At 38.9% G+C, this 26,917-nt stretch overlaps 1 protein-coding gene across 1 annotated transcript in view; it reads right to left on the reverse strand.

Moving 5' to 3' along the window:
• The window catches only part of MCF2 (MCF.2 cell line derived transforming sequence), a 61,007-nt gene that overhangs the window by 12,835 nt on the left and 21,255 nt on the right, over positions 1-26,917 (reverse strand). The window contains 12 exon segments of the mRNA XM_055338456.1: positions 2,757-2,978; positions 3,639-3,764; positions 4,542-4,634; positions 9,597-9,689; positions 11,513-11,582; positions 11,693-11,808; positions 12,530-12,596; positions 14,415-14,503; positions 17,312-17,349; positions 22,630-22,801; positions 24,120-24,311; positions 25,304-25,495. Of these exon segments, the coding sequence (XP_055194431.1) occupies positions 2,757-2,978; positions 3,639-3,764; positions 4,542-4,634; positions 9,597-9,689; positions 11,513-11,582; positions 11,693-11,808; positions 12,530-12,596; positions 14,415-14,503; positions 17,312-17,349; positions 22,630-22,801; positions 24,120-24,311; positions 25,304-25,495 (1,470 nt within the window).

The raw sequence follows: 26,917 nt of genomic DNA on the forward strand, positions 1-26,917 counted from the left end.
AGGGTCAGCAGAGTGAGGCTCAAGAAATAGCCAAATTTCCATCTTTCTCTGTTAGCAGGATCACCATTTTCCTGGTACCCTTGGTCTAAATCTTTGCAGGCATCACTGAATAATCTTTTTATTTAAAATGCTAGGCATGGGGCACCTGGGTAGCTCAGTCGGTTAAGCATCTGCCTTTGGCTCAGGTCATAATCTCAGGGTCCTGGGATCGAGTCCTGCGTCAGGCTCCCTGCTCAGTAGGGGGGGGTCTGCTTTGCCCCCCTCCCTCTGCTCTGCCCCTCACTCATGCTCTCTCTCTCAAATAAATATTTTTTTAATGCTAGGCATTATTGGGAAACCAAAGGAAAAAAATAAGACTGATCTTTGTTCCTTCAAATGTCAGGTATTGTTTCTTTCCTGTGTCTAATAAGTCACCAAGCCTGTCTGCCTACCTTCCACAGAAATGTTTCTTGCATCTATCCTACCGTTGCCACAGTAACCATTATAGTTTGAATTCTCATGACTTGGTCCCATCATACCAGTCCCTCTTTACTCTAATGTACTTTAGAAGCATTCTGTTGCCCATTATTGTGACAAATTAAAGGTAAAAAAAAAAATCAATACACACCAGAGATACTACATCAGGTATTGACTAGGTCACTCCACAAATAAAAAGTTAACCAAATGCATTTGGGTCCAACATGCCTGTGGAGACCAAGTCTCTTCCCCAGAAATAGATATATGGACAGCAAGCGATCTAAACCCCAGCTGAGGTCAGCTATACAATCGTGGTTCTCAGTCAATGCTTACTAGAGATATAAAAGACCAATGGAGATTTTGGGGATGTGGAGGTGGGTTGCTAAGAGCAAAGGAGCAACTGGGCATTTGTTGTAAAAACAGCAAGTTTTAAAAAAAAAAAAAAACAGCAAGTTTTAAGGAAACGTTGTGACAGCAGGGAAAGTTGGTAGTAGAGGAAGAAGTCCGAGACATAACTCTGGGCAGGAACTTTATTACAAACAGCATGGGACTGCTGACCTTCTGGGGAGAATTAAAAGCAGGGCCTGCTTATTTGGCAGACTCCTGACTCAAACACCTCAGAACACATTGCTTGTCCTCTTTATCACTGCTGCTGAAAACATTAGCAATCCTCAAATGGTTTGCTAACCTTTTTTTATGAAATGCTCATAAAAAATGACTCAAATGATAGTAGTTGGGGAATTAACATGCTAGTTTTCTCTATTCTCCGATTTTGCTATAACCAGTATTATACTGCTTTTACACTTTATTTTTTATTAAAGATTTTGTTTTTAAGTAATCTTTACACCCAATGTGGGGCTCAAACTCACAACCCCAAGATTGAGAGTCTCGTGCTCTACCGACCGAGTCAACCAGGTGCCCCCTGCTTTTACAACTTGAAACTTGAAAGGTAAAATTACCTAGGTGTAAAAACTAAAACTACCAAACTCACCAACTACAGACTTGTATGAACTGGAAGTTCCTCTTGTCAAATGTCAAAACCAGCTGGGAATATCACTGGACTGCCAGTGACTCCCGCAAACAATACTGACCTCATTGTAATACCAAGCTGTATTTAGGACAAGAGGACGGTTTGGTTATAGAAGAAAATGATTTCAAAGGACAGGATGGATGTGGGCAAGATTCTGCTGTAGGTGGCTTTGGACACTCAGGAGGGCAAGGGGTAAGGAATAAAGGAGGGATAGAAAAAGAAAGGTGGGAATATGCTAAGCACAAAAGTTACCCACTTAAAAAAAAAGTTACCCACTTTAAATTGCATTGGGGAAAAAGACCAAACTCTTTCCTCATCTCTCCTGTATAGTAAAGGCTCCCTGCTACCAAGACCATCAACTCTACCCAGTACCACTGGTAAAAGAGTACTCATGGGGTTATGGGTAACTTCCCATAACTTCAGACTGTGCTCTGCAGGACACTAGGAAGCTGCCTTGGGGACTGCTTGGTATTGGAATGAGAGAGGAAAGGAAGGAGGTAAAGCTCTGCCTTCCCTCACTCTTATTTCAAAGGTTATGTGTTGCCTGATTTCAATATAACACCTCTACTTAAGATTTCGGGCAGCCCTGGTGGCGCAGCAGTTTAGCGCTGCCTGCGGCCCAGAGCCTGATCCTGAAGACTCAGGGTAGAGTCCGGCATTGGGCTCCCTGCATGGAGCCTGCTTCTCCCTCTGCCTCTTTGTCTCTCTCTGGGTCTCTGTGAATAGATAAATAAATTCTTTAAATTAAAAAAAAAAGATTTTGTGGGCTGGAGGTGGATAAAGCAGGTGAAGGGGATTCCAGGGTACAAATTTCCAGTTATAAAATAAGTCCTGGAGATGTAATGTGCAGCATGGTGACTGTCACTAACAGTACTCTATTGCATATGTGAAAGCTGCTAAGAGAATAGATCTTAAAAGCTCTTATCACAAGGAAAAAAAACTGTAACTGGGTGTGGTGATGGATGTTAACTAGATTTACTGCAGTGATATATATTTTGCAATATATACAAATATCACAGCATAATGCTGGACACCTAAAATGAATACGATGTTGTATGTCAATGACACCTCAACAAAAAGATTTCATTTAAAAAAAGGGATGTGAAAAAAAATAAAAATAAATAAAAATAAAAATAAAAAAAGGGATGTGCAATCAAAGTATAAAACCCACTCATCTCACTTGAAAGGGTGTACCAACTTTTACATTATATATATGTGTGTGTGTGTGTGTGTAAAATAACAGTACATTACACAATTTAAATGATCTTACTTTCAAACAGTGCTTAAAACTGTATGACGGATATCTATCAGAGCCTTCTCCACTTTCAACACGCCTCTTACAGAAAACAATGGCTTTTTCGTACAGGAAGAGATGCCGCTGCATTGGTTTGAATCTAGCAAAATCCTTCATTTTTGTAGCACCTTTCTTGTGTCCAATCCAAACACTGAAAGCACCCTGCATTACCATCTTGCCCAGTTCATTTAAGTTTCCCTACAAAGGAAAATCGACAGTCATCAGTATAAGGCACAGCTACATTCAGACCCCTGACATCAACATTAGACTGGGTGGCTTGAGCTGCTAAAGCCCTGAAATGCAATTTGTACAGTTTCTAGAATTTTATTCATCAGAACTTTTTACATTAGAACAGGCCATGTGTCACACAGGCACAAAATTACGGCATGAGCAAGAGACAGGAGAGACCTCCTTTTCCATGGCTCCTGTCTTCCTGCGGAGGTCTTTCAACTAGGGTAGCTCCCCCTATCTTCTCAATCCTGCCTGGCGACTGGTGTCTCCCAGTGCAAGCATTACTTTACTCTAAAGACTTGATTTTTTTTCTTCTGAATTTGTCTCAGACTAAGGCAAGCAGCAATTCTAGGACAACACATCTCCTTAGAAGATCCAAACATTTCCTTCAAGCAGGAAATCCCAAGGTTGGAGTTGGGTGTAGGCTCATAAGGACAAGGGGAATATCACAAACTCATTCGGCTGCTGACCTCAAGCCAATTCTCCATTTAGCACTGTCAGTAATAATGCTGACATTTGGATCTCCATTTTCCTCTTTTTATTTCTCAATTGATTCCAGGAGACAAAGAAAGAAGATCTTGACATGCTTGCCCACAAAAACTGCAATGATCATTAAAATTTACTCACAATATAGCCATTTATTGCAATCTGATGCATAGAGTCATTAACCGACTTCAGTAAATCCAGCATTGTGTCAAGCGCTTCCTTTAATTGTTCAAACCCAGGGCAGCCTTTGCTATATTTCAGTAGCTCCTGTAATTACAAGTCAAGAATTAAAATTAATATCAGGCAGATATTAACAGCTGGAGAAAATGAATACATTTTTGGCTAACATGCTCTCAAGGAGGAATCCAAAGATAATGCCACTTCTCGAGTAGTATCTTTCATTTGCTATTTGTCACAGTAAGAAGACTCTATTTTAAAAACTGTGTCAATAAGCCTTAAAAAAAATGAAAAATAAAAAATAAAAAAATAAAAAAAAATAAAAACTGTGTCAAAAAATTTGGAAAGATTAAAAAAATTTTTTTTAATTGGGAAGAAATGGAATAAGGACTAACACTATCAGGTAAAGGGCACTCAGTGTTCTCGGAACTGCAGAAAAACAGCTATTAGGACACATGAGAGGTTGATTTTTAAGGTAGTCACACATGCAACAATTTGGTTTTCTCATTTTGCAGAGGCCACAGGACATTGTGCTGATACTTAACGTGACATTGTAGTAACCCTTTCACTGGACATGAGAGGTGTGCCACCTTCGGCTTTCATTGAAAGGGCACTTTTGGAAATATAGTCACAAACTCCAAGAAATATTTGTTTGGTTCTTCTTAACGATAGTAAGAGTTCCGCACTCATTACACATGCATCAATGTAACCTGAATCAGCACAGCAAGGCGAAGGAGCATAATACTGCCAGGTCCAGCCTTCCTGCTCACCTCCTACCTCCTCGCCAGCCGCTCCCTTTTTAATGGCTCTGCTACCTCTGACCCACAGAAGTAAGTAAAGAGAGAAACAAATGCTTCATGTAATTACCTTTAACAGTAATTGATATTTAGTGATTCGCTGCACGGGTTTGAGTAAATACGAATCCAGACCAAGTCTGTGCTTTAATTTTCTTTGACATTCCTGTCATTGAAATACAATTATCAATAAATTTAAGACATGTACCTGTGAAAATGGCAAGTGTTCACTGATTAGACCCAATACATGCAGGTTTCTTACAAATCAAGGAAAATCAACCAGGAAAACCGCTCTTCCATATGGCGTGGAAATTGTAAGCGGCCGTGAATATTAAAAAAAATTACTGTAAACATTATTTCAAGGGATTGGAGAGGTAGAAAGGGCAAAAATTTCAAATATGTTAAGTTTTTACATAAAAATGCACACTGATGAGGAAGGGTTAAAAGACAAGAAAACAATGAATGGCCAGAGATGAACATGAGTAACGAAACATGACTGCAAATCTAAGAAAATGAACAAAAGGTTCAGCTCTGCAGGCCGAGGCCCAGAAAAGAAACAGGTTGTACCTAATATAAATCAAAACTGGGCATGAGAAGGAGTTTTTTTTTTTAATATCACAAGAAAAATATAGACCTCACCAACCAATGCTATATTTCATCTGATTATGGGCTCACTGCCACGATAAATATAAGGGTCATGACTTTGGGTCCTGGGAACGTTCTAGGGTTCATAACAACAGCAAGATGGGGACGATTAGGATGAAATGTGCGTGTAAGAAATACAGAACACAAAGAGAATAGGAGAGGATGTACATGTGTAAGATCCAGGACCTGCCTCTGCCTAGGGGAGTAAAAACCACTATCCAATCTGATTCAAACAGAGGGGGCACCAGGATGGCCCAGTCAGTGGAGAATATGACTCTTGATCTCAGGGTTGTGAGTTTGAGCCCCACACTGGGGGTAAATATTCCTTTTAAAAATCAAATCTTTGGGGAATCCCTGGGTGGCACAGCGGTTTGGCGCTTGCCTTTGGCCCAGGGCGCGATCCTGGAGACACGGGATCGAATCCCACATCGGGCTCCCTGCATGGAGCCTGCTTCTCCCTCTGCCTGTGTCTCTGCCTCTCTCTCTCTCTCTCTCTGTGACTATCATAAATAAAAATTTAAAAAAATCAAATCTTTAAAGAAAATTCAAAAAGCAATGTGTGGTTAACGATTTTGGAGTGATACATGCATTTAGCTCTCCGTATTCATGAAACCTAACTATAAATGAGATTTAAAAGTTATTTTTGTAAGACAAAACTGAAAGTTACCAAGATGGGAGAGGAAAAACCATCAACCAAATATGAAAAGTGAAAACCAAACTGACAAGGGATAAACAACTGAGCACACCAGAGAAAAGTAAGTCTCAAGATGGCAGAGGGAAAAGCCAAGGAACAATTCAGTTTATATTATAGAATCGTGTCCCCCTCCTCTCCACAAAGACTCCAGAATGACAGACGTCAAGTACCTCTGAAAGTGGGAGATGAAGGTGGGTTTGAAAAAATATGGTTGTTTAAAGTCGGTCCAAGAGGTAGATACTGGGGTGGGGGTGGGGGGGCGCCCGGGTAGCTCGGTCAGTTAAGCATCTGCCTTCAGCTCAGGTCATGATTCGGGGGTCCTGGGATAGAGCCCCATTTGGGGCTCCCTGCTCCATGAGGAGCCTGCTTCTCCCTCCCACTCTGCCCCTATCTCCCACTCATGCTCCCTCCCTCTCTCTCTCAGATAAATAAATAAATCTTAAAAAAAAGAAGTAGATAACAGGGGCAGTGCGGGGAAGAAGTAAGTAGATACTAACAAGTGTTGGTGAGAGTGTAGAGCAATCAAGACACCCTCATTCACTACCAGCAGGAATGTAAAATGGTGCAGCAACTTTGGAAAACAATCTTACAGTTCTTCAGAAAGTTACAGAGAGTTACCAAATGACCCAGCAATCTCACACCCAGGTATGTGGCCAAGAGAAATGAAAACATATGTCCCAGAAAAACTTGTAGACAAGAGGTGGAAAAGAATCAAATTACCATCCATTATGAATGGGCAAATAGAACATCAAACACCCATACAATGGAATGAAAAATTGATCCACGCTACAACATGGATGAACTGTGAAAACATGATGCTAAGTGAAATCCACAAAACACAAAAGATCACATATTTTATGCGTCTATTTATATGAAAGTTCAGAACAGGCAAATCCAGAAAGATAGAAAGCTTATAATTGCAGAAGGCTGAAGGGGTTGGGGGCATATGGTAGATGATTACTAAAAGGTATGCATGGGGTTTTTTTGGAGTATGAAATCATTCTTAAATTGGCTGCAGTAATGGTTGCACAACATTGTGGACACAGTAAAACCACTTAACTGCACATTTGAAAAGGGCGAATTATATGGTATTTTAACTACATCTCAATAAAGCTGTTACAAAAAAATTAAATGGGCGTAAGAGTTTTTTTTTAAAAGAGAGAGAAAAAAGAAGGGAGAGAAAGAAGGCGCCTGGTGGCTCAGTTGGTGAAGCATGCAACTCTTGATTTTGACTCGGGTAATGATCTCAGGATTGTGGGATCAAGCCCCATAATGAGCTCCATGCTCAGTATGGAGTATGCTAGAGATTCCCTCCCTCTCTGTGCCTCCCCCGCCCCACTCACATGCTAAATAAATAGATAAATAAATAAATCTTTATAAAATGTTTACAATGGCATATTAAAAAAAAAGGAGAGAAAGCTCTCAAAAATCCACACTACTATGCACAACTAAGTGGCTGCCTCTCCCTCTGGATAGCAGAACAGATGTGTATCTAAAAAGAGTAAAACAGAAGGCCTTTCAACTAGGGAATACCAGATCCAGTTGAAGACAGAGTACCGTACTGAAAGCAAAGAGATTACTTGAATATTTATGTATCAAATTAAAGACTCTCACCCTTTTCCCCCAACTTGGCTACCAGAACATTGACAACCAGATCCTTATTCACCAGGTAGCAGACTGGGGAATCTGACCAGCCTGAGAAAGAATATCTAAAGATATAGATGTGGGGATTCCACCATGGAAACACCTTGACACAATCACTCAACAGTGAGAACCATGGTCAATTAATCCACAAGTGCACAAGATACTTCCAATGAACTTTTTATGCTAGTGCTTTCTCTTAAGATAAGTGGACAAACAAGTATCACTAGAAATTTGAGGAAAGTATCTAACATGAGTGACAGGAACAAAACAAAGAAAAAGAAAACACAAAACCAATCTAAAGACAACAGAAATCATGCAAGGAAAAAAACTATACTTAAAAGAAAAATCTATTATTATTACTCTCATATAAATAAGTGAAGATACTGAATTCATGAAACAAAAACAGGGATCTACTGAAAGGAACACGGAGAGAACAAAAAAGGGTACAGGCTCTTCAAATTGAAAAACTTAATGGTGGAAACAAAACCCTCATTAAAAGGACTGAAAGATGAATTCCAGAAAACGAACAGGACAAAAGCTAGAAAATAGGAAAGATAAGAGAATTAGAGGACTGGTCAAGGACATCGAACATCTCTACAATAAGAATTCCAGAAAGAGGGAATAGAAAAAATACTGGAGAAAATCAAAGAAAAAAATCCAACTAAATTTGGACAAGAGTTTCCAAATTCAAAGGGATCACCATAAGACTAACATAATAGATGAAAATAGTGCCAACGTCATGGCACAGCACTGAAATTTCAGAACCCTAAGGATAAAAATGTTCCCATAAGCTTTCAGAGAGAGGACAAGAATGGATTACACAAAGGATTAAAAATCAAAATGGCATCATATTTCTTAACAGCAACACTGGAAGCCAGAAGACAAATTCTGAGGAAAATAGTTTCTTATATAGAATTCTATACCCAGCCAAGCTAGCAATCAAGTGATAGGGTAGACTTTTGTACACATGGAAGTTCTCAAAACTTTTACCTATCAGGCACACTTTCTCAGCAGACCTACTGGAGAATATGTTCTATAAAATAAGTAAGTGAAATAAGGAAAAAAATATGACACCGAGGAAACAGGAGAGCCTATCCCAAAAGTTATATGCACAGGTTGACAGCTATACAACAGGTCTAGTGAGTCTCAATGAACAGATCAGAAAAATCCAAGAGAGATTAATTCAAATTAAAATTCAGAGAAAAGGGAGTATGTTTAATACACTAAGAAGAGATTTATGTAACTCTCATTACTAGGATAGTTTAGAGTACATTAGGGGAAAGTACCTAAAAAATTAAGTGAAGGGCGCCTGGATGGCTTAGGTGGTTAAGTACTCAACTCTGGATTTTAGCTCAGGTCATGATCATAAGGTTGTGAGATCCAGAGGTCCATGCTCAGTGCAGAGTCTGCTTCTCTCCCTCTGCCCCTCCCCCCACTCATGCACATGCTCTCTCTCAAAAGTCATTAAAAATAAATAAATTTTCTTAAAGATTTATTTATTTATGATAGACATAGAGAGAGAGAGAGAGGCAGAGACACAGGAGGAGGGAGAAGCAGGCTCCATGCCGGGAGCCCGGCGTGGGACTCGATCCCGGGACTCCAGGATCGCGCCCTGGGCCAAAGGCAGGCGCCAAACCGCTGAGCCACCCAGGATCCCCAATAAATAAAATTTTTAAAAATTAAAAATTAAGTGAGTAAAAATGATAATTACAAGAAAAACAAAAAGGATGGAAATGCAACCATCTTATATCACAGGATTCATCTGAGCATAGGAATTACATAGTCTTAATAATTTAACCTGTATATCTATACAACTAAACTTATAAACATACTGGATGTTTTGGAGGAAAAGGAGTATATGTATGTATCCAGTGGTGAGACAGGGGCAGTGAAGAGGGCTAAAACAGCAATATAAATATGTTATTTGGAAACACGGAGGTAAACAGCAAAGGAAGCCGCTAGCCTCTGTGAAGCAGCATATATATTTTTGTACATGTGCATATGTGTGCGCACATGTGTGTTTTGTGGCAGGGTCAAATTGTTCTCTGATCTGTATTATATAGAACTTAGAATAGAAAATGAATTTTTAAGAAATATCCCAGTATATTCTAGAAGGACTATATACAATACCTGAATATACTATACCTGGAAAAAGGCGCATTCTGAATACTTCTTCCAAATTGCCTCTGATCTGGGTTTATTCTGACAGTATTTTGCATACATCTGAAAATTGTCTTTCTGTGATAAAAAGCAAATTCAAATGTATTACCAATTTGTGAACATATACTTTTCTTACCAAGAAAGGCTGAGCAAAAAAAAAGAAAGAAAGAAAGGCTGAGCAAGAATGAGTGCAGCCAAGCATTATAGGGAATGTGGCCTAAAGGCACTGGCAGCTGGACAGGATCCCCCTTTGTATTCCAAGAAAAGCATGCCCACCAGACTGAGTAGAGGGGCACAAATTATCCCAGTAATTTCATAACTTTTACTTACTCAGTCTTAGAGAGAAAAGCCTTCTCTGACTGAATCATAAAAACAGATGAATTTTCTCATAAGTATGAGCTAATAGGGTACAAAGAAACATGCTCTTTCCATGCTATTATTCTCTCATTTCCCTAGTGAACGAACTTGGAGCTAACTTCCAAGGTCCTTGGTTCATCACTGGGATATCATCATCATATCATAACCCTGCTAGGGATCTGCCCATGTTATTCTCTCTGCTTGGAATCATCTCTCTTTGACTTTTTAACATGCTTCTCATGAGTCATCTCTTCTAGAAAGCCATCATTTATACCTCCTATCTACATAAGATGCTCCTCTTCTTGGCTCCTACAGGATTCTTTGTATCTCCTTGATATAGTACAACTCACACTCTATACAATGATTTTTCCCTCTTTTTCTATGGTAATAGTCTTGGTCTTGCTATCCACATTGCCTAGCACAGTGCTTGATGTATAGTAAGGGTTCAGTAGATGGGTACTGAATGAATGAACATATTGACAGGCATTTATTAAACCAATACTGGTTGCCAATAAACTCTGCTCACCTTATAAGAGATATAAAGATACATAGAAAATGGACCTTGCCTCAAAGAGTTTTACATCTAGTTGGAGACAGAATTCATAAATATGTGTAAATGTATAGCAAATGTAAAATCCCCAATGAGTAGCAAAGACATGAAGTACTACAAGAGTCCAAAGGAAAGAGACTGATGTTGCTTAGGGAAGTCAGAGAAGAATCTGGCTATCATTCAAATGTGTTTAAAGTTAGAATATACCGAGAAAGGTAATGACAAACAGTTTTTTCTTAACCTTGTATTCTGAGTCCATTAACGCTCTGTGGGATAAGACATCTATTCGGAAGCTTTCAATGATCACCATTATCAAATTGATTCTCAAATCAACATGGAACTGATTTTTCAGGAAGAGGAAGTAGATAAGCAAAGAATATTCTAAGAAAAAATTCTAATGGAGGAGAGTATGATTATAAAGCCTGGGAAGTCAATTGTTCTAAGCCTTCTCTTGAGACATGGAGAAATGATCTCCCTGAATGATCTCGTAGAATAAAAAGAACAGACAGCCCTCTGTTTCACAAAGTTCCTGTGACAGATACTCTGGTGTCTGAAAGTCAGACCACATTTGATTCTGACTTTACATGTATTAGAGGGGAATGCCACGGCATCTTGGAGGCTAAAAATTAACCAAACCAAGAATGGTTGTGTGAAGATGATTCCGAGTCTCACATCTTCCGAGCCAGGATGGTCCCTGGACTCCTGGGATCACCCAAAGGTCAGTGGTCACAAGCTGAGCCATTGAAGCATTTGATACCACAGAAGACAATGGCCATTTGCATGCTCTAGATACTCCACTGCAACAACTTCTATAACAAAACTTGGTTTAACATTAAAGACTTGCTGGAGTGATGTATCTCCTCCAAAAACATAAAGACATAAAAAACAATACCTAAAAAAAAAATACCTACTTTGTCTTGAAATCTGGTCCTATAAAATAAGCTGCTATTTTAGTGGCCCATATTTATATATTTTAAAATAATAATTAACAAACCCTTTCCAGGAAACAAGGTCCCACTCTTTCTGGAGCATCAACGCAATCTTCCAGACTGTTCAAGAAAATGCTGTGAAAATTTCAAAGAAAAAAAATAATTTTATGTGAAATATAAGCCATTGGTCAATAGCCATTTAAATAATATGATGAAAAAGAAAATTCAATTCAGTAATTACATACTTGTTATGGAATTCATATATTTCTGCCATATTTCCAAAGAGAATATCTTTTTTATTTCTCAGAAGAGGTGGCATAAGATCAAACATCTCAGGATTATCCATCTCGGCTCTATAGCCCTACCCAAAAGAAATACATTTATTCATTAAAAAAAATATTCACATTAACATTTGTTTGGGCCACCAAAGTACAGATACAGCAGAATGTATAGGGGATGAGTGGGTAAAGCTGTTGGTAACTTTAACAATCAAATCTTCCAGTACCCAAAGTTATCCATTTTTTTATATTTTATTTTTTTATTTTTAGAAAGCAAGACAAGGGAATCATGGTTTCCCACTCAACAGATAGAATAAAAGTGATTCTCTGGCCTTAGGGATAGCTTATAATGTAGGGAAACAAAATAGAAACCAAGCATGAAAAATTATATTACAGGTCATTAACCTCTCCTTAAACTGGCAATAAGTGTTTAGGTTTTTCAGACCAAATTAATATTTTGACCTTTGTATCAAATGAATGTTTTTCTCCTACTTTTAGCTCTTTACATCACAATCTCTAAATAGCACCCTGGGAATAATTATAACAATCTGCTGGATCTGGATCTCTAAGAAAACAGCTTATCTCTTCTATAACAAAATCTGAGTTCCACAATTCTCACTACTCCAGGAGAACCTGAATTTGCACATTTCACACGCATGCAGCCTCAAACAATGGGAGAAATATCGCTGCTGGCTTGTGACAATCAAGGAAAAAGGTAGAAAGAGAAGACTCAAGATCTCCTAATAAATGTAACAGGAGAAAACATTTGGGCCAAGATGGGAAAATATATTTTGAGTCACTTACCAACAAAACAGTAAACAGCTCACGAACATACACCCTCTCTGTCTGTATCAGCTCATTCAGGACATGGCTAAAGTGAAAAGGCAATATTTAAATCAGTTATTTTTTGCTTTAAAATTGTATTGTGACCTTTCAATCATTCTCATTATAAATAGTCTAAGGCAAAAATTGTTAATGCGTAGGAACTACCAATGGTTTTGGTTTTATCATCAAAATACAAAATTAATTATATGGTTTCTAGAATAAGTACCACCCACAAGACTCTTTAAAATACATTTAGAAGAAAAGAAAAGGGCTCAGGACTTATTTTTAAATAAAAAAGCAACCCACTTTATTTCTATCTGACTAAGCTTAAGAATCAATTTACTGGGTGCCTGGGTGGCTCAGTGTGTTAAGCATCTGCCTTTGGCTCAGGTCATGATCCTGGGGTCCTGGGATCGAGCCCCACATCGGGCTGTCCTGTTCAGTGGGGAGTCTGCTTCTCCCTCCTCCTCTGCCCCCTGCTCCAGCCCCCAGCTCGTGCTTGCACTCTCAAAGAAATTTTTTGAAAATATTTTTAAAAAAAGAATCAATTTACTAAAAACTCAAAAGTGTATTCTTAAAAGTTTGGTAAAATTTTTTTGTAGGTCAGTGGGGGAGAGCACAGTTTCTCTAGCTCTCTCTCTCTCAAAAAAAATAATGATATTAACATCTTAGGCCCAATTTTCCCTTTTTCCAGTAATGTTCTGAAATTTTCCAAGACATGAAATGGATTTATTATACTGGTTTCCCTAAATATAGCTCATACCTATACTCCTGTAGTAATTACTTTATGGTCTCTTTAAAATAAAATACATTACCTTCCAATGTGATTTCCAATTGACATCATATTTAAAATTCATCTCCTCACTCTCCAATATGGGTAACCCATTTAATTTAATGTCTACCTTTACCCTTCTTTTATTTTTACATTTTTAGGCATTAACATTATTTATTTGAATATCTATCTCCATACAACTCTAGGATATAAAATTTTAAAGGTGAATATTCTTGGGACGTCTAAGGGGCTCAGTTGGTGAAGTATCCAATTCTTGGTTTCAGCTCAGGTCATGATCTCAGGGTCCTGGGATCAAGCCCTGCCTCAGGTTTCGTGCTCAACAGGGAGTTTGCTTCTCCCACTTCCTCTACCCCTCCCCTCGTTCATTCTCTATCTCTCAAATAATTTTTTTTTAGTTTGTGGGGTTTTTTTTGTTGTTGTTCTTACCATTGAGTTGTAAGAGTTCTTTTTAAAAATTTATTTATTTATTTACTTACTTATTTACTTCTTTATTTGACAGAGAGAGAGGGAGAAAGCAAGCAAGCAAGCGGGGGAAGGGGCAGAGGGAATCTCAAGTAGAATCTCAAACAGACTCCATGCTGAGCACAGAGCCGGATGCGAGGGTAGATCTCACAACCTTGAGATCATGACCTGAGCCAAAATCGTGAGTCACTTAACTGAGCCACCCAGGCGCCCCAAATAAAATCTTTAAAAAAAAAGATGAAGATTCTTATGTCTAGAATAGAAACATAATTTTATAAAAGCAAACAAAACAATGATTACTGTTAACATCTATAAAATAACATTGGATGTCAACCCTTGTAGTTTTTGAAACACTGTCTCATTCACTTTTACAAAAGAGGAAATGAAGATTCTGGAAAACTCTAGTTAATTTTCAAGTCACACAAACAAAGCATAGGTTAGCCAGGCCTAATTCCAGGACTTCTAACACCTCATCTAGTGCTCTTTTCATCCCACCTAACAGAACCCCATTTTGTGATTTCAAAATACAAGCACATTCGCCTTTAACACTGAATCAGAGATTCCTACTGGTAGACGTGTATATGAGTGTATGTCAATAAAGAAAAATACTTCTGTAAAACATCCAAGCTATTGTCATTGTCCAAACTGGAGGATTGACCAGAACTTCTCTTCTCCCGACAATCATGCACCACTTCAATCTGAAATGATGAAAATAAAAGTTGAATTAGCATCTATGTAGGTATAGTTCTTCTTGAAGGAAATCTATTTCAAATTAAGTTTTCTCTAGGTCCTGTGTAGATAACTTGAAAAATAACACTAGAATTATTTTTTTTAGAAATACCTTTGATATGTACTCATAAAAAATTATTTGAGTTGCCAAAGAGGACAGATTTAAGGTACTAATTCAAATTTATTTTACGCTTGGGTGACTCAGTCAGTTAAGCATCTGACTCTTGATCTTGGTTCAGATCATGATCTCAGGGTCATGAGATGGAGCCCCAAGTTGTGCTCCACACTAGGCTGGAGTCTGCTTAAGATTCTCTCTCTCCCTCTCCTTCTGCCTCTCCCACCACACCCCACCACCACCCCACCACCCCTGCTTTAGAGCACACTCTAAGAAAAAAAAAGAATTTATTTTACATATTAAGTAATTTCTCATTTATTTGGAATTTGGGGGGAGTGAGGTTAATTTATAAAAAGTTTAATTTCTAGATAACTAAAGCTTATTCATTTAAGAAAAAAAACCCAGCTTTTTAACCTTAATGATTTTTAATGGAAATTTTCTAGGAAATATTACATGATTCCTTGAGTTCTCTAACCAAGGCTACACAACATCATTGACCCTCTTTCTAATGATTCAGTGGTATCATCAGGAACATGAATGATGTGATAAAATCTAATAACTTGTAGGTAATAGTCTATTCTTTCTTAAAATGGCTGTAACCTATTGATGTCTGTCTCTGCTCTCTGCCACATGTTGGCTTTTGCTAGAAGTGACTTCCTAGATCCTAACCCACCATCTTATTTTTTTATTATTATTTTTTTTATTTTGAAGACTCTACAGGAGTTGGACTGGCCTATTGAGTCAGCTACATGAGATCCGTGATGGTTATTTGTTCTTCAGAAGCCTTAGAAGTATCTTCCAGGGATCCTGGCTGTATTGGACTTTGGAGACTGCAAAATGCCTGAACTCCAAGTAAATGTAGCATTACTATGTAGAGCCCAAAATGAAGTACAGGATCTGTCAGCTAAAAAGCATTTCCACAAAACATCACAAACACATCATGTGGAAAGGCACAAACATTAATTGACTACTTCCTATATATTATGCAGGCACAGTTATAGGTACTTAACACGGATCATAGTATCCAACCTTCCCAGCAATTTAGCAAGCTATGGCATACTTATCCTCACTTTATATATGGGAAATCAGAGGCTCAGAGAAGTTTAGCAACTGGGCCAAGGTCACATACCTAATAAGTGATGAAACACAGTCAAGCTCATGGTGGCCACCATTATGCTCCCTCCTTAAGAATATGTTTTGATTTGCTCTATCTGAATGTACCAACTGTTATCATTTTAATACTATAACGCAGGTTGATAATGCTGCATAGTTTTCCACTCATCAGATAAGTATGCATCATTTACTCCTAGCAAGTTTCTGGAATACAAGTTTGGAAAGTTTCGAAACATAAATATTTATGTTTAAATGCCTAAGGATTGTGCAAATTGACTTGAATTGGAAGAATGTGTGCATTTTGGAACTGGGTTCACCAGCTAGAAATCTCCCCAAGAAAATGTACAGAGCCACAGCCTATTTTTCTCCTGGGATATGCAAATGGAATAAATCCACGTAGAGGAATGTTAAGGTGTCATGAGTGGAAACTGGAACCGAAAGACCTGTTAAGACTATGGATAGGACACTTGGGTGGCTCAGTGGTTGGGTGCTTGCCTTTGGCTCAGGGCATGGTCCTGTGGGTCCTGGATCGAGTCCTGCATCCGGTTCCCTATGAGGAGCCTGCTTCTCCCTCTGCCTGTATCTCTGCCTCTCTCTCTGTGTCTCTCATGAATAAATAAATAAACTCTAAAAAAAAAGACTATGGAATTTGGTACTCAGCCTATTTCCTTCTTGAAAACAGAAGTTGTAGCTGGACAACATGATAACCAGGCATGATATATATCAGTATAGGCCACTCACTAGCCTGCCAATCATGATATACAACACTTAGAATGCCACCATATGCCCCGCTTTATTTGAAAATGTTTCCCAAATATAATTTTATTATTATCCTAACTCTATGATGAGGGTGTTCTGTTATTATCCTCATTTTGTAGATAAGGAAATGGAGTTCGAGAGAACTTACCCAAGGTTATATGCCCAGTAACTGACGGAGTTGGGATTAAAAGCCAGGTAGTCTCTACAGTTGCTCAACAATCTCTATCACTGCTATACTACCTCTTGGATATCTACCTTTTTGTCCTTAGTTACCATCAAGAAGACACAAGGAAAATGTAGGGCCCTACAGCTGTGATGAGGCTACTCTGCAGATATCAGAATATCATGGAAAACTGAGAAGGAGACTGGTATCTCTCAAGAAACTAATAGATGTCTTTTTTGAGCCCAGAGTATGGACCATTAGAACCTGTCCTTCGTCCATGTTTCATACTTGCAGGAATGTAATCAATTATGAAAGAAATCTTTTGTAGAAAGGTGCAATACTTATTTAAGTTTATTGAGGTGGGGTGGGGGGAAGAGAAGCTGGGACGTATAGATGTTTTAGAGAAATTAATTCTGAACTTGAGCCAAGACTTAAGAAACTGCTCATGCACCTGGGGATATGCCATCACTGCAATTAGACCCTGTGCAGCAGAAGCTTTTTCTTTTAGATTAAATAGACTTTCGAACACACAATGTTGGTTTAGTGGATTAAAAATATGGTTGAGGCCTCCATACCAATTGCAACTACAGCAATAAACTCAATCTTGAATTAATTAATGGTATTTACTTTTAAGTTGCTCTGATTTTGTCTCCAAGTCTTCTTTCCTAGTAGAAAAATATGAAAGAGGAATTTCAAACCAGAATTAAAATCAACACTTTTAATTAAAACGCATGCATGTTTATTAAATAGATTGCTATGAATATTCTAACATATTTATATTAGTATTTTTAAATCACACCATACAAAACAGTTGAGTGGTTAGTTTCATCTATATGATTTCAACTTCTTATTGAGCATCATTTTGCCATGTATTCACCCATTCTCTGACTCATCAAACATCCACTTGATTGCCAAGCAAGCATGAAGGTTAAGTGTTAGTATTCATAATTATTTGTAGATTTAGTATTCATTTTGACACATAAGCATTTAATCAGATTGTAGCTCACAGACTAACTATATCAAAAAGAGTTCTAAAAAATCTGAATTTAACTAATAATTAGAGCATCTAACATTTATTTGGCACCTACTACATGCCAGACAGCTCTAAGCCCTACACATCCATTTTGGTTTTTCATCCTCAAATCAACATTAACACATAAGTACTATTTCCATTCCCATTTTATAGATAAGTAAGTAAGGTTAGTATCTTGTCCAAGAAGCAGAGGCAGTGTTCAAATCTGCGTAGTCTACTGTCAGAATATGTGCTTATAACAACTATATAAAACAATTCTGAGGCATATTAAAATGCTAAAAACAAAACAACTTCATCAGAATTCCAAGCTTCAATTTTTCTGTTCTTCCTGTTTAATCTCTCCTTTTCTTTTTTTTTAACATGTTGAAAGTGAAGTTACCTGTCTTTTTTTTTTAAGTTTATTTGTTTGTTTTTAGTAATCTCTACATCCAATGGGGGGCTCAAGCTTACAACCCGATATCAAGAATTGTAGGCTCTTCTGACTGACCCAGCCAGGCACCCCTCCTTTTCTTAAGGAAATTCTTAAGATTAAACAATATCTTTTCTGTTCTGTTTACAATGGGTGAGCCCCTATATTATTAAGGAAGGAGTCGAATGTCCCTACAAACCCCAGGGCATGGTCCAGTGTAAGACTAGGTCATTCACATTCCTTATTTTCAGAGTTGCTAAAAAGGCTGCCACTCACACAGGCTGCACGGGTCTCATCTCTCTATGCAAGAAATACACTTTTTGCCCTTTCCTCCTTGGCAGGAACTGCTGCAAGGCACAGTCAAGGAAAGGCTATGCTGTTATGTGCTCTAAATTTTATACTTCACTTTAATTATTTAAAAATATATTTTAGGGTTGCCCAGATGGTTCGGTCAGTTAAGCATCTGCCTTCAGCTCAGATCATAATCCTGGGGTTCTGGGATCAAGCCTGGTGTCAGGCTCCCTGCTCAGTGGGAAGGCTGTTTCTCCCTCTCCCTCTGCCCTCTCCCCTGCTTGTGCGCTCTCTCTCTCTCTCTCTCTCTCTCTCTCTCTGTCAAATCAATCAATAAAATCTTTTAATATGTATATTTTAGGGGCCCTTGGCTCGCTCATCAGAAGAGCATGCAACTCTTGATCTTGTCAGGCCCCACGTTGGGTGTAGAGATTACTTAAATAAATAAACTTTAAAAAACTTTTTTAAAAGACTGAAAATAAAAATATATTTCACAGGGGCTCACGCTGGCCCAGTTAGTAGCATATGCAACTCTTGATCTAAGAGTCATGAGTTCAAGCCCCATGCTGGGTGTGGAGCCTACTTAAAATACATACATACACATATATGTATGTATTTTAAGTACCGAATATAGCATAATGTATAGAGATATTGAATCACTACGTTGTACATCTGAAACTAAAGTAACCTTGTGTGTCAACTACACTCAAATTTTAAAATTTTTAAAAATATTTTATATCCAAATTTTATGTTATAAATCATATGTGTAAATATATAAGTTAGACTTAGTGGCATTTACCACATAAAATCAATTTCTCACTAAAAACTGATGTTCACCACTTTAAAGACACCTGATACACAGAGCTCCAAACTTATTTATAAAGGTAACTGAGGGAGCCTTACTAATTAGCTTTACTCATTAATTATTTGCAACTCTATTAAGAGCTGAAAAAGGAACATATACACAACTCATGAGGAACGCAGCTTTTTCTGAAAAGCAAGGTAGAGAAATTCATTCTTTGAATGACATAAAGAGATATCTACAATTACGGAGCACCTGTACTATATGCGAAGCTCTGTGTTTGGTGCTGGGACAAAAACATGAACTGCACACAGTCCCTGTCCTAGTGGAGTTTACAGTCTACCAAAAGAGATGGCTTGTTACCACACAGCATGATCACTCAACCAAAAGGGGCGCCCAGGAGGGGGCAAGGTGGGCGAGCTTACCTGAAGCAGGTAGACTAGGGACAGGAAATGTGATGGAGGAAAAGAAGCCAGCAGAGGGGAGAGGGAGAGGGAAGGGAATAGTGTCCCAGAGAGAGATCGGTATGGTAAAGTCCAACAGGTAAGATGAGGCATTTGAAACAGAAAAGTAGGGAACCGGGGAGACAGCTGCAGTTGTCAAGGCAACAGGTGACATTAGCCTGGATGAAGGTAGTGGCAGCGAGCAGCAGCGGTGAGGATGGAAAGAGGTGGATTCTATGACTGATTAAGGAGGGGGGGGGGCATTTGTGCAAAGGGGAAGCCAGTGTCCCAGGCGGGGATGAGCGGGGGGCATGACAGTACTATTCACTGGGATAAGGAACCCAGGAGGAGTTTGCAGGAGAGGCTATCAGGTGGGGGTACGTGTGCAGTCTGCACTGCAGTAGGAAATTCAAGGCCGCAGATGGTAAACGCAGGTCTGAAGCTTATGAGAAAGATGCAGACTAGAGCTAGTTTTGAGAGCTCAAACTACACTTTACCCCCCACAATGTTCTTCGCTAACTTCCCTCTGTAGTAAATATTACTTCGGGTGTTAAGTGGCCAACTCTTGATGTTGGCTCAGGTCCTGATCTCAGGATAGTGAGATGGAGCCCCGAGGGGGGTTAGGGTTCTGTGCTCAGCGTGGAGTCTGTTTGAGATTCTTTCCCTCGGCCCCTCCCTCTGCTCCCCCCTCTGGTCGCACCCCACCTCTCAAAAACAAAATAAAATCTTTTTTAAATATATTAATTCAACAAATATTTACTGTTTCCTGCTAGTTGCCAGACACTGTGCTAGGTACAGGATTCTGTTTGATGTAAATTAATAAAAATAAACAAACAAAAACAAACGAAACCAGTTTGACTTATTGTAATGAAGATTAACACAATCTGATTTGACCAAATCTTATATATTTGGCCTAGCAATTAAAAGTCTTAAAGAACTATTTAGAGCTGATTGTTATAATCCCCATTACTCACAGAACAATGGGGTAAAATAAACAATGCAGCATAAATGATGCTTTGATTTAATTTAGAAATGATGCTTTTAATTTAACTTATATAAATGATGGGTAAAATCATTTATCCATCCACATCATTTATTCAGTCAGCTGCCTTCTTCCACATAAATACATTAGGCCATCTTAAATTGAAGAAAATTCAAGCTACTCCCAACAAGTAGTTGTGTGTGGATGACACAAGAGTCTCTAAAATGAAAGAAAGCTTCATTTTTAACATTGCGAATTGTTTTTCTTGGTTTCTTTTTATGAGTGGTCATTTGAGGAGATTGAGTTTAGAAGCATAAGCTACTTTTCACTAGCTTGTCATTTTCCAAGGTAAGTTTAACGATGAGAGAATATGATGATTGTTATGAAAAAAAGGGAGAAAGTTAATTATAGGCAAAATTCAAGAATGAATTGCTGCTGCTTTTTGGATGTCAAACTGGTTTTTCACATGTACACAAACTCAGAAAATGTACCGAGGAAAAGTAATAAAGATGGGTACCTCTGGAAAAAAGTTTACATGCTTGAAAGAAAGAGTTTCCAACTCCCACTGCAGAAAAAAAAGTGTAATGCCATTAAAGAAGAATATCAGAAAGGAAAAAATAAAACAAAATGTACTTCTCGTGATTAATGCCTTCAGAGGAGCTGAGCTTTTAGAGGACTACAGACCAAGAAACCTTAGTCAGATGGGTGGTCTAGTTTATGCAATACTTCTTATACTTAATAAGTTTTTTTTTTCTTTTGGTCTTCACAGCAACACTTTCAAGTCAGTAGGCATAGTTATTCTTATTTGACAAACAAGGAAACTAGGCTAAAAGAGGTTAAGTGAACCGCCCCAGCTCACACAGCCAATAAACAGAGCCAAACATCTAACTGAGGTCTGTCTGCTGCTAAGGAATAGAAACCTATCCTGTTTTTATTCTCAGAGCTGTTGGTTTGTATTCCCTTATTGGTTTGGGGGGTTTGTTTTATTCTTTTGCCCGGTATCTTCTTGGTCAATATTCTCCACTTAGGGCACTGTTCATAGTTTTACTTGTGAGTCTATTTTTATTTAAATAAATGTTAGCTACCTAATGTTTAGTGTCCCAGCTTAGTGACATGCTTTCGTCACCTCGTTTTCGTAACCCAGGCTGGGCCTGACTGAGGTTTTTATGCTCCTTATGCTTGGTTCAAGCTTTCTCTGAATTTCAAAGCACTTCCCACACATTAATGAAGTCTCTGATCCTCTCAGATCAGATAGACCAAATGCGTCCCAGGTCCACTCGCTCAACTAACTTAGTGCCCCAGAGGCCAAATTAATCTCCCCTAAGAGGCCCAGGCCCCAGACACAGCTCAAGGGCAACTTTGGGCAATAGAATCATCTTACTTCCAGATTAGTTCACCACCACATGCAGGAGAGTTATTTTATCCTACAGAATGTAGAATGGAAATGGATATCACATGGTTAAGGCAGGTCTACAGAGATTAAAACAAAATAAGTGGATTCTAACAGTTAATTACTAGCAAAATTATTCTGTTGACCCACACTTACTTAGAAAAGGCAATCCATTCTATTATCTAAGCCACTCACTTACTAGAAGCGAATAAGAACCAAATAATAATTTATCCACGTAAGTTATAAATATGTGTGTGCATATGCACGCATGTGCCCATGTGTACCAAATTCATACACTTTTCTCCACCTGCAGAAGAAAGGGGTGGGTTTGATGCTTGTAAAATGTTCACACTCATTGCATGGTTCACAGTCTTCAGTCCAGATTTTCTTCATTCTCTACTACACTATATTACTACTATGTTTTACTATTGTATGATAATCTGGACCGTGACTCATGCCTCGTTTAACAGTTTAAACGGGACCAAAGATGCTTAAAGATGCTAAAGACTGAAGAATGCATTAGGTATTTACATCAAGAGGAATGATCAACAGCAGGAAAAGAAGACTTTTAAAAAGTGGATGTAAGATACTTTACCATGTTTAGGTGAAAACAGTGATGTTCTAGATCTGATCAAATTGTCGGAAGCAGGCACCACAAACTGGACTGGCTTCACGTGCTTATCCGTCAGGTTCCTGAAACCAGCTTGTTGGTTCTCAAATACACTTCGGATGTGCTCCAGCTTGAGTTGTACGGTCTGCATTTGAACCTGCGGATTGCATGAGACTCCTGAGAAATATTTTCTGAATTGGGGTCATGGCAAATCTTATTACATTTCTCAGACTCGGACGGTCAAAAAAAGTAATTTAGAGCTTAACGTATAACTAGAAAACATTAGGAAAGCAACAGAAAACAGATTAATGCGCTATCTTCCCACAGTCATAAACCCAGATCTCAACCCAAACAGCTTGAAGAAATTCCTCAAGTGGTCATGAAATAGGTCACTGTATAAAGTGCTTTATTTACCTTGCATGGCTGGAAGGCATAACGGCTGGAAAAGAAGGCATGTTTAGCACAAGAAAGTCACCAGTTAAGCCCCATTACAGATGTTTGTTACGTGTTAGCCTGCAGGACACTCTATCTTTCTGTGTCGTAAAAAGCTCCTCCTAGACCCTCCTAGATGATTTGAGGCAGTTAGAGGTTAGCTTGGTTGCTTCCAGAGAAATCACTTAGTTACTGCTCTGGCCACGTTTCTGATTTTCTGGGGCATCCCCTAAGATCTGCAGCTAAGCATGGTTTTAGATGCTGTTCCAAACTTAAGAGTCAACTACACATTTTGGCAACAAATAGCATCACAAAAGCTCTTAACTACAATGTGGGGAGAGTGCTTCATGACATCTCCAACACGGTGGAACTGAACTGACCCGCAGATCTCTCTACCTTGTTAATACCAATGTCTGCTTGCACCCCTCCCCCAAGAAGCCTGAAATCATTTCTTTATCCCTTCATTCTCAAACTGAGTAGGAAAGCCAGATCTGTGTCCACACAGCATCTGTTGGTTGTAACTGCAGCAGGAAGACAAGACATTTGGAGTAGAACGCTCTTGACACAGGCCCAGTATTCTCCTAGAATAGCTTTAGCCCTTTCTCTAAGGATGCGCAAAACAATGTATGTGAGATCTCCTAGTATGTTGAAAAGAGTTGAAAAATAATGGAGTCTCAGCTCAAAAAGAACTTATTCTTCATTATGTAGCAAGCATAAAGCCTTGGGGGGGAAAAAGCCTTGGGGTGCTTTTTTTAAAAGTCTATCTATTTAGTCATTTTTAAGTAATCTACACCCAATGTGGGGCTTAAACCAGTAACCTTGACATCAAGAGGCACATGCTCTACCAACCGAAGCAGCCAGGCGCTCCAAGCCTTTGGATTCTTGGATGCTTCACAGGGGTACTAATATCACCCCTCATCCTTAAGAGAAGCATGTAACTGCAATTTGACATAAAGTTAGCTGTGAAGTAGTAATACTCTTGCCAACACTACTGGAATTACGGTTTTAAAAATATATTCATTTGAAAAAAAACAGCCTCTTACCTTGAGTTCAGGAGATAAAATTACATCAAATTCATACTGTAGGGTATCAGGATCATAATTTATAAATGGCAAAGCCATTTCAAGAAAATTTTCAATGTCTCGGAGGGCTTTCTGAGCATCTTCTTTAGACTTAAACTTATCTATTTCCTGATTAGCTAGAAGGCATTCTCCTTCATCACAGCACTGACGAGCCTGATGAGCAAATCACACACACACACACACACACACACACACATACACAAAACCATGAATGAATAAATAGAAATATGTTTGTCCTTTTAGGAGTGTTTACCAGCCCTGGCTTCTGTGAATCAGAGTTGTTTTCAGAGTTGTTAAAAATAAAGATATCTGGGTTCTGCCCCCAGAAATTCTGATTCAGTAGCTCTGGGCCTTAAGCCAGGCATTTAGATTTCTGCAGAGCTCCACAGGTATTTCTGATGCACAGCCAAGGTTGGGAAGCACTGTATTTATTTCATAACAAGGAATTCATTCTGCAGTAAAGAGTCTGACCGTACTCGCAACACTAACACTTCAGCTGCATGCTATTTTCCAAAAAATCAATAAGTGAAATATGAAAACGCCTCACAAAACACAAAGTGTAATATAAATGCATAGTGATTGCCAAGGACAAGGATAAAAGTTTCCTTGCCAAAGAAGGAGATGAACTGATTAAAATGTTCATGTTCAGATACAATGTCTATAAATGATATCCTCATTTTACATTCCACTTCCAAGGCCAGATCTCCCCTTCGCTGCCTAATTCTGAAAGGGGCCAGATCTACAAGCCACGGAGGAGTATCTTCCAGTCACTGTTTAATTTCTTATTGCGGTAACTATGAAATGTGGAAGGAGTTCTGGCTTTAGCAAAATGCCTCTAGGGCTTTGAAAGGTGCTCTGACTGCAAACTATCACCAGAGGAGAGGATTCAGGGATGTGCCCAAAATAGAAAGGAAGCCATCACAACTGTGATCTCAATATTCAGAAAAGAAGCCAGAATGCTTACAATACTAGACTTGCCATGGATACTGCAAAGGTACCCGGACTAAATAAACATCATCAAAGTCAATGCTTCAACGTCTTACAAATTTAATTCCAAAGCTATCCCAGGCAGATCTTTATCCTATAACCTGTAAAAAAAAAAATTATCTTCCTATTCAGAAATGTACCAGGTCTCATGACACTACCTGCTGCAGGAGTTTATGCATTTTGAAGATCCTGCTGAGCTGTATCCTTTTGGCTTTGATCTCATTAACCAAAATATCAGAAAGGTAACGTAGCTCATTGCACCTCTGGCAGATCAAATCAAGTGCGTAATGGTGATTTGCAGCAAGTCTGTGTCCATGTAATATCACAAACCGGGCCTTTGCTAACAGATCCTAATTGTGAGAAAGAAGTAAAACAAGAACCGTATGATATCTGTTCAGAGAGAGGAGGGGAAACAAGAAAGCGATTGAGAAGCAAATTGGTTTAGCGAGGCAGAGAGAATGCCAAAAATATGATTTGATGTCATACTTGTGCAGGCCGTAAGAAAGTTTACAGTTACAGTCATTAGCTAGAGCAGTGACGCCACGTATTCCTGGTAACAGAAAAAGAAAATTAACCGGCCTGCTCAGAGTGTGGATGAGGTTGGCTTCTCCTGGTAGGTCCAGATTGAGAACAGAACTGCATATATCCAAAGAGGAACACGGGAGACAAATGAAAACTCATGGGTTTCCTACCATCTCAGCTTTGGAAATGTCATGAGTCATCATCTACCTGGCTGCTCTACATACATGAAGGGGTCTCCGAGTCAAAGGTGATCTCAGCGGCCTTGCCTCCATTCTATCAACTACTGGCATCCCCCCCTCCACCCTGGTCCCCCACTTGCTTCCCGACGCAGTGCCTGAAGCAGTAGGTGGTCAGAAAATATCTGTGGAAGTAAAATAAGAAAATCTAAAGCCCATAATGATGAAGTGGCCAGCCTGCCTGGCTGGAGGGAAACCCAGAGTTAAAGTGGGGAATTTTCATTGTTTGGTTTTTGTTTTTTTACATTTATCCTGCCATGAATTCATAAAGACTGGGTTCCAGGAGCTCAGGCTCCTTTCCTTTGGTTCTCACAAAGTGTGCTTTTCTGGGTGGGCAGGCTGGCACTTCAGTTGAACCCAAGTCTCTTTCTCTTTAGCTTCCTTCTTTAAAAAAAAAAAGATTTTATTTATTTATTCATGAGACACACAGAGAGAGAGGTAGAGACACAGGCCAAGGGAGAAACAGGCTCCCTGCAAGGAGCCCAATGTGGGACTTGATCTCGGGACCCCTGGATCACGACCTGAGCCAAAGGCAGACACTCAACCACTGAGCCACCCAGGAGTCCCAGGGAGTTACATTTTTAAAATAGGTATAGTTTCAGATTTGCAAAATGAAAAAGTTCTGGCAATCTATTGCACAACAATATGACTATAGTTGACACTACTGAAATGTACACTTAAAAATGGTTAAGATGGGGGATGCCTGGGTGGATCAGTCCATTACACGTCCAACTCTTGGTTTTGACTCAGGTCATGATCTCAGGGTTGTGAGATCCAGCCCCGCATGGGGCTCTGTGCTGAGTGTTGGAGCCTGCTTGAGATATTCTCTCTCTCTCCCTCTGCCCCTTGCTCCAGCTCCCTTTCACTTTCATTCTCCTCAAAAAAAAGATTTCTTTTGAATGGTTAAGATGATAAATTTCATGTTATGTGGGGGTTTTTTTGCCACAATTAAACAAAACAAAAATAGCAAACAAAAACCTCCAAGCTTCCTTGTTTCCAAGCCAGTTTGCCTTC

Source organism: Nyctereutes procyonoides, unplaced genomic scaffold, assembly GCF_905146905.1.
Source record: "Nyctereutes procyonoides isolate TBG_1078 unplaced genomic scaffold, NYPRO_anot_genome, whole genome shotgun sequence".
NCBI lineage: Eukaryota > Metazoa > Chordata > Mammalia > Carnivora > Canidae > Nyctereutes > Nyctereutes procyonoides.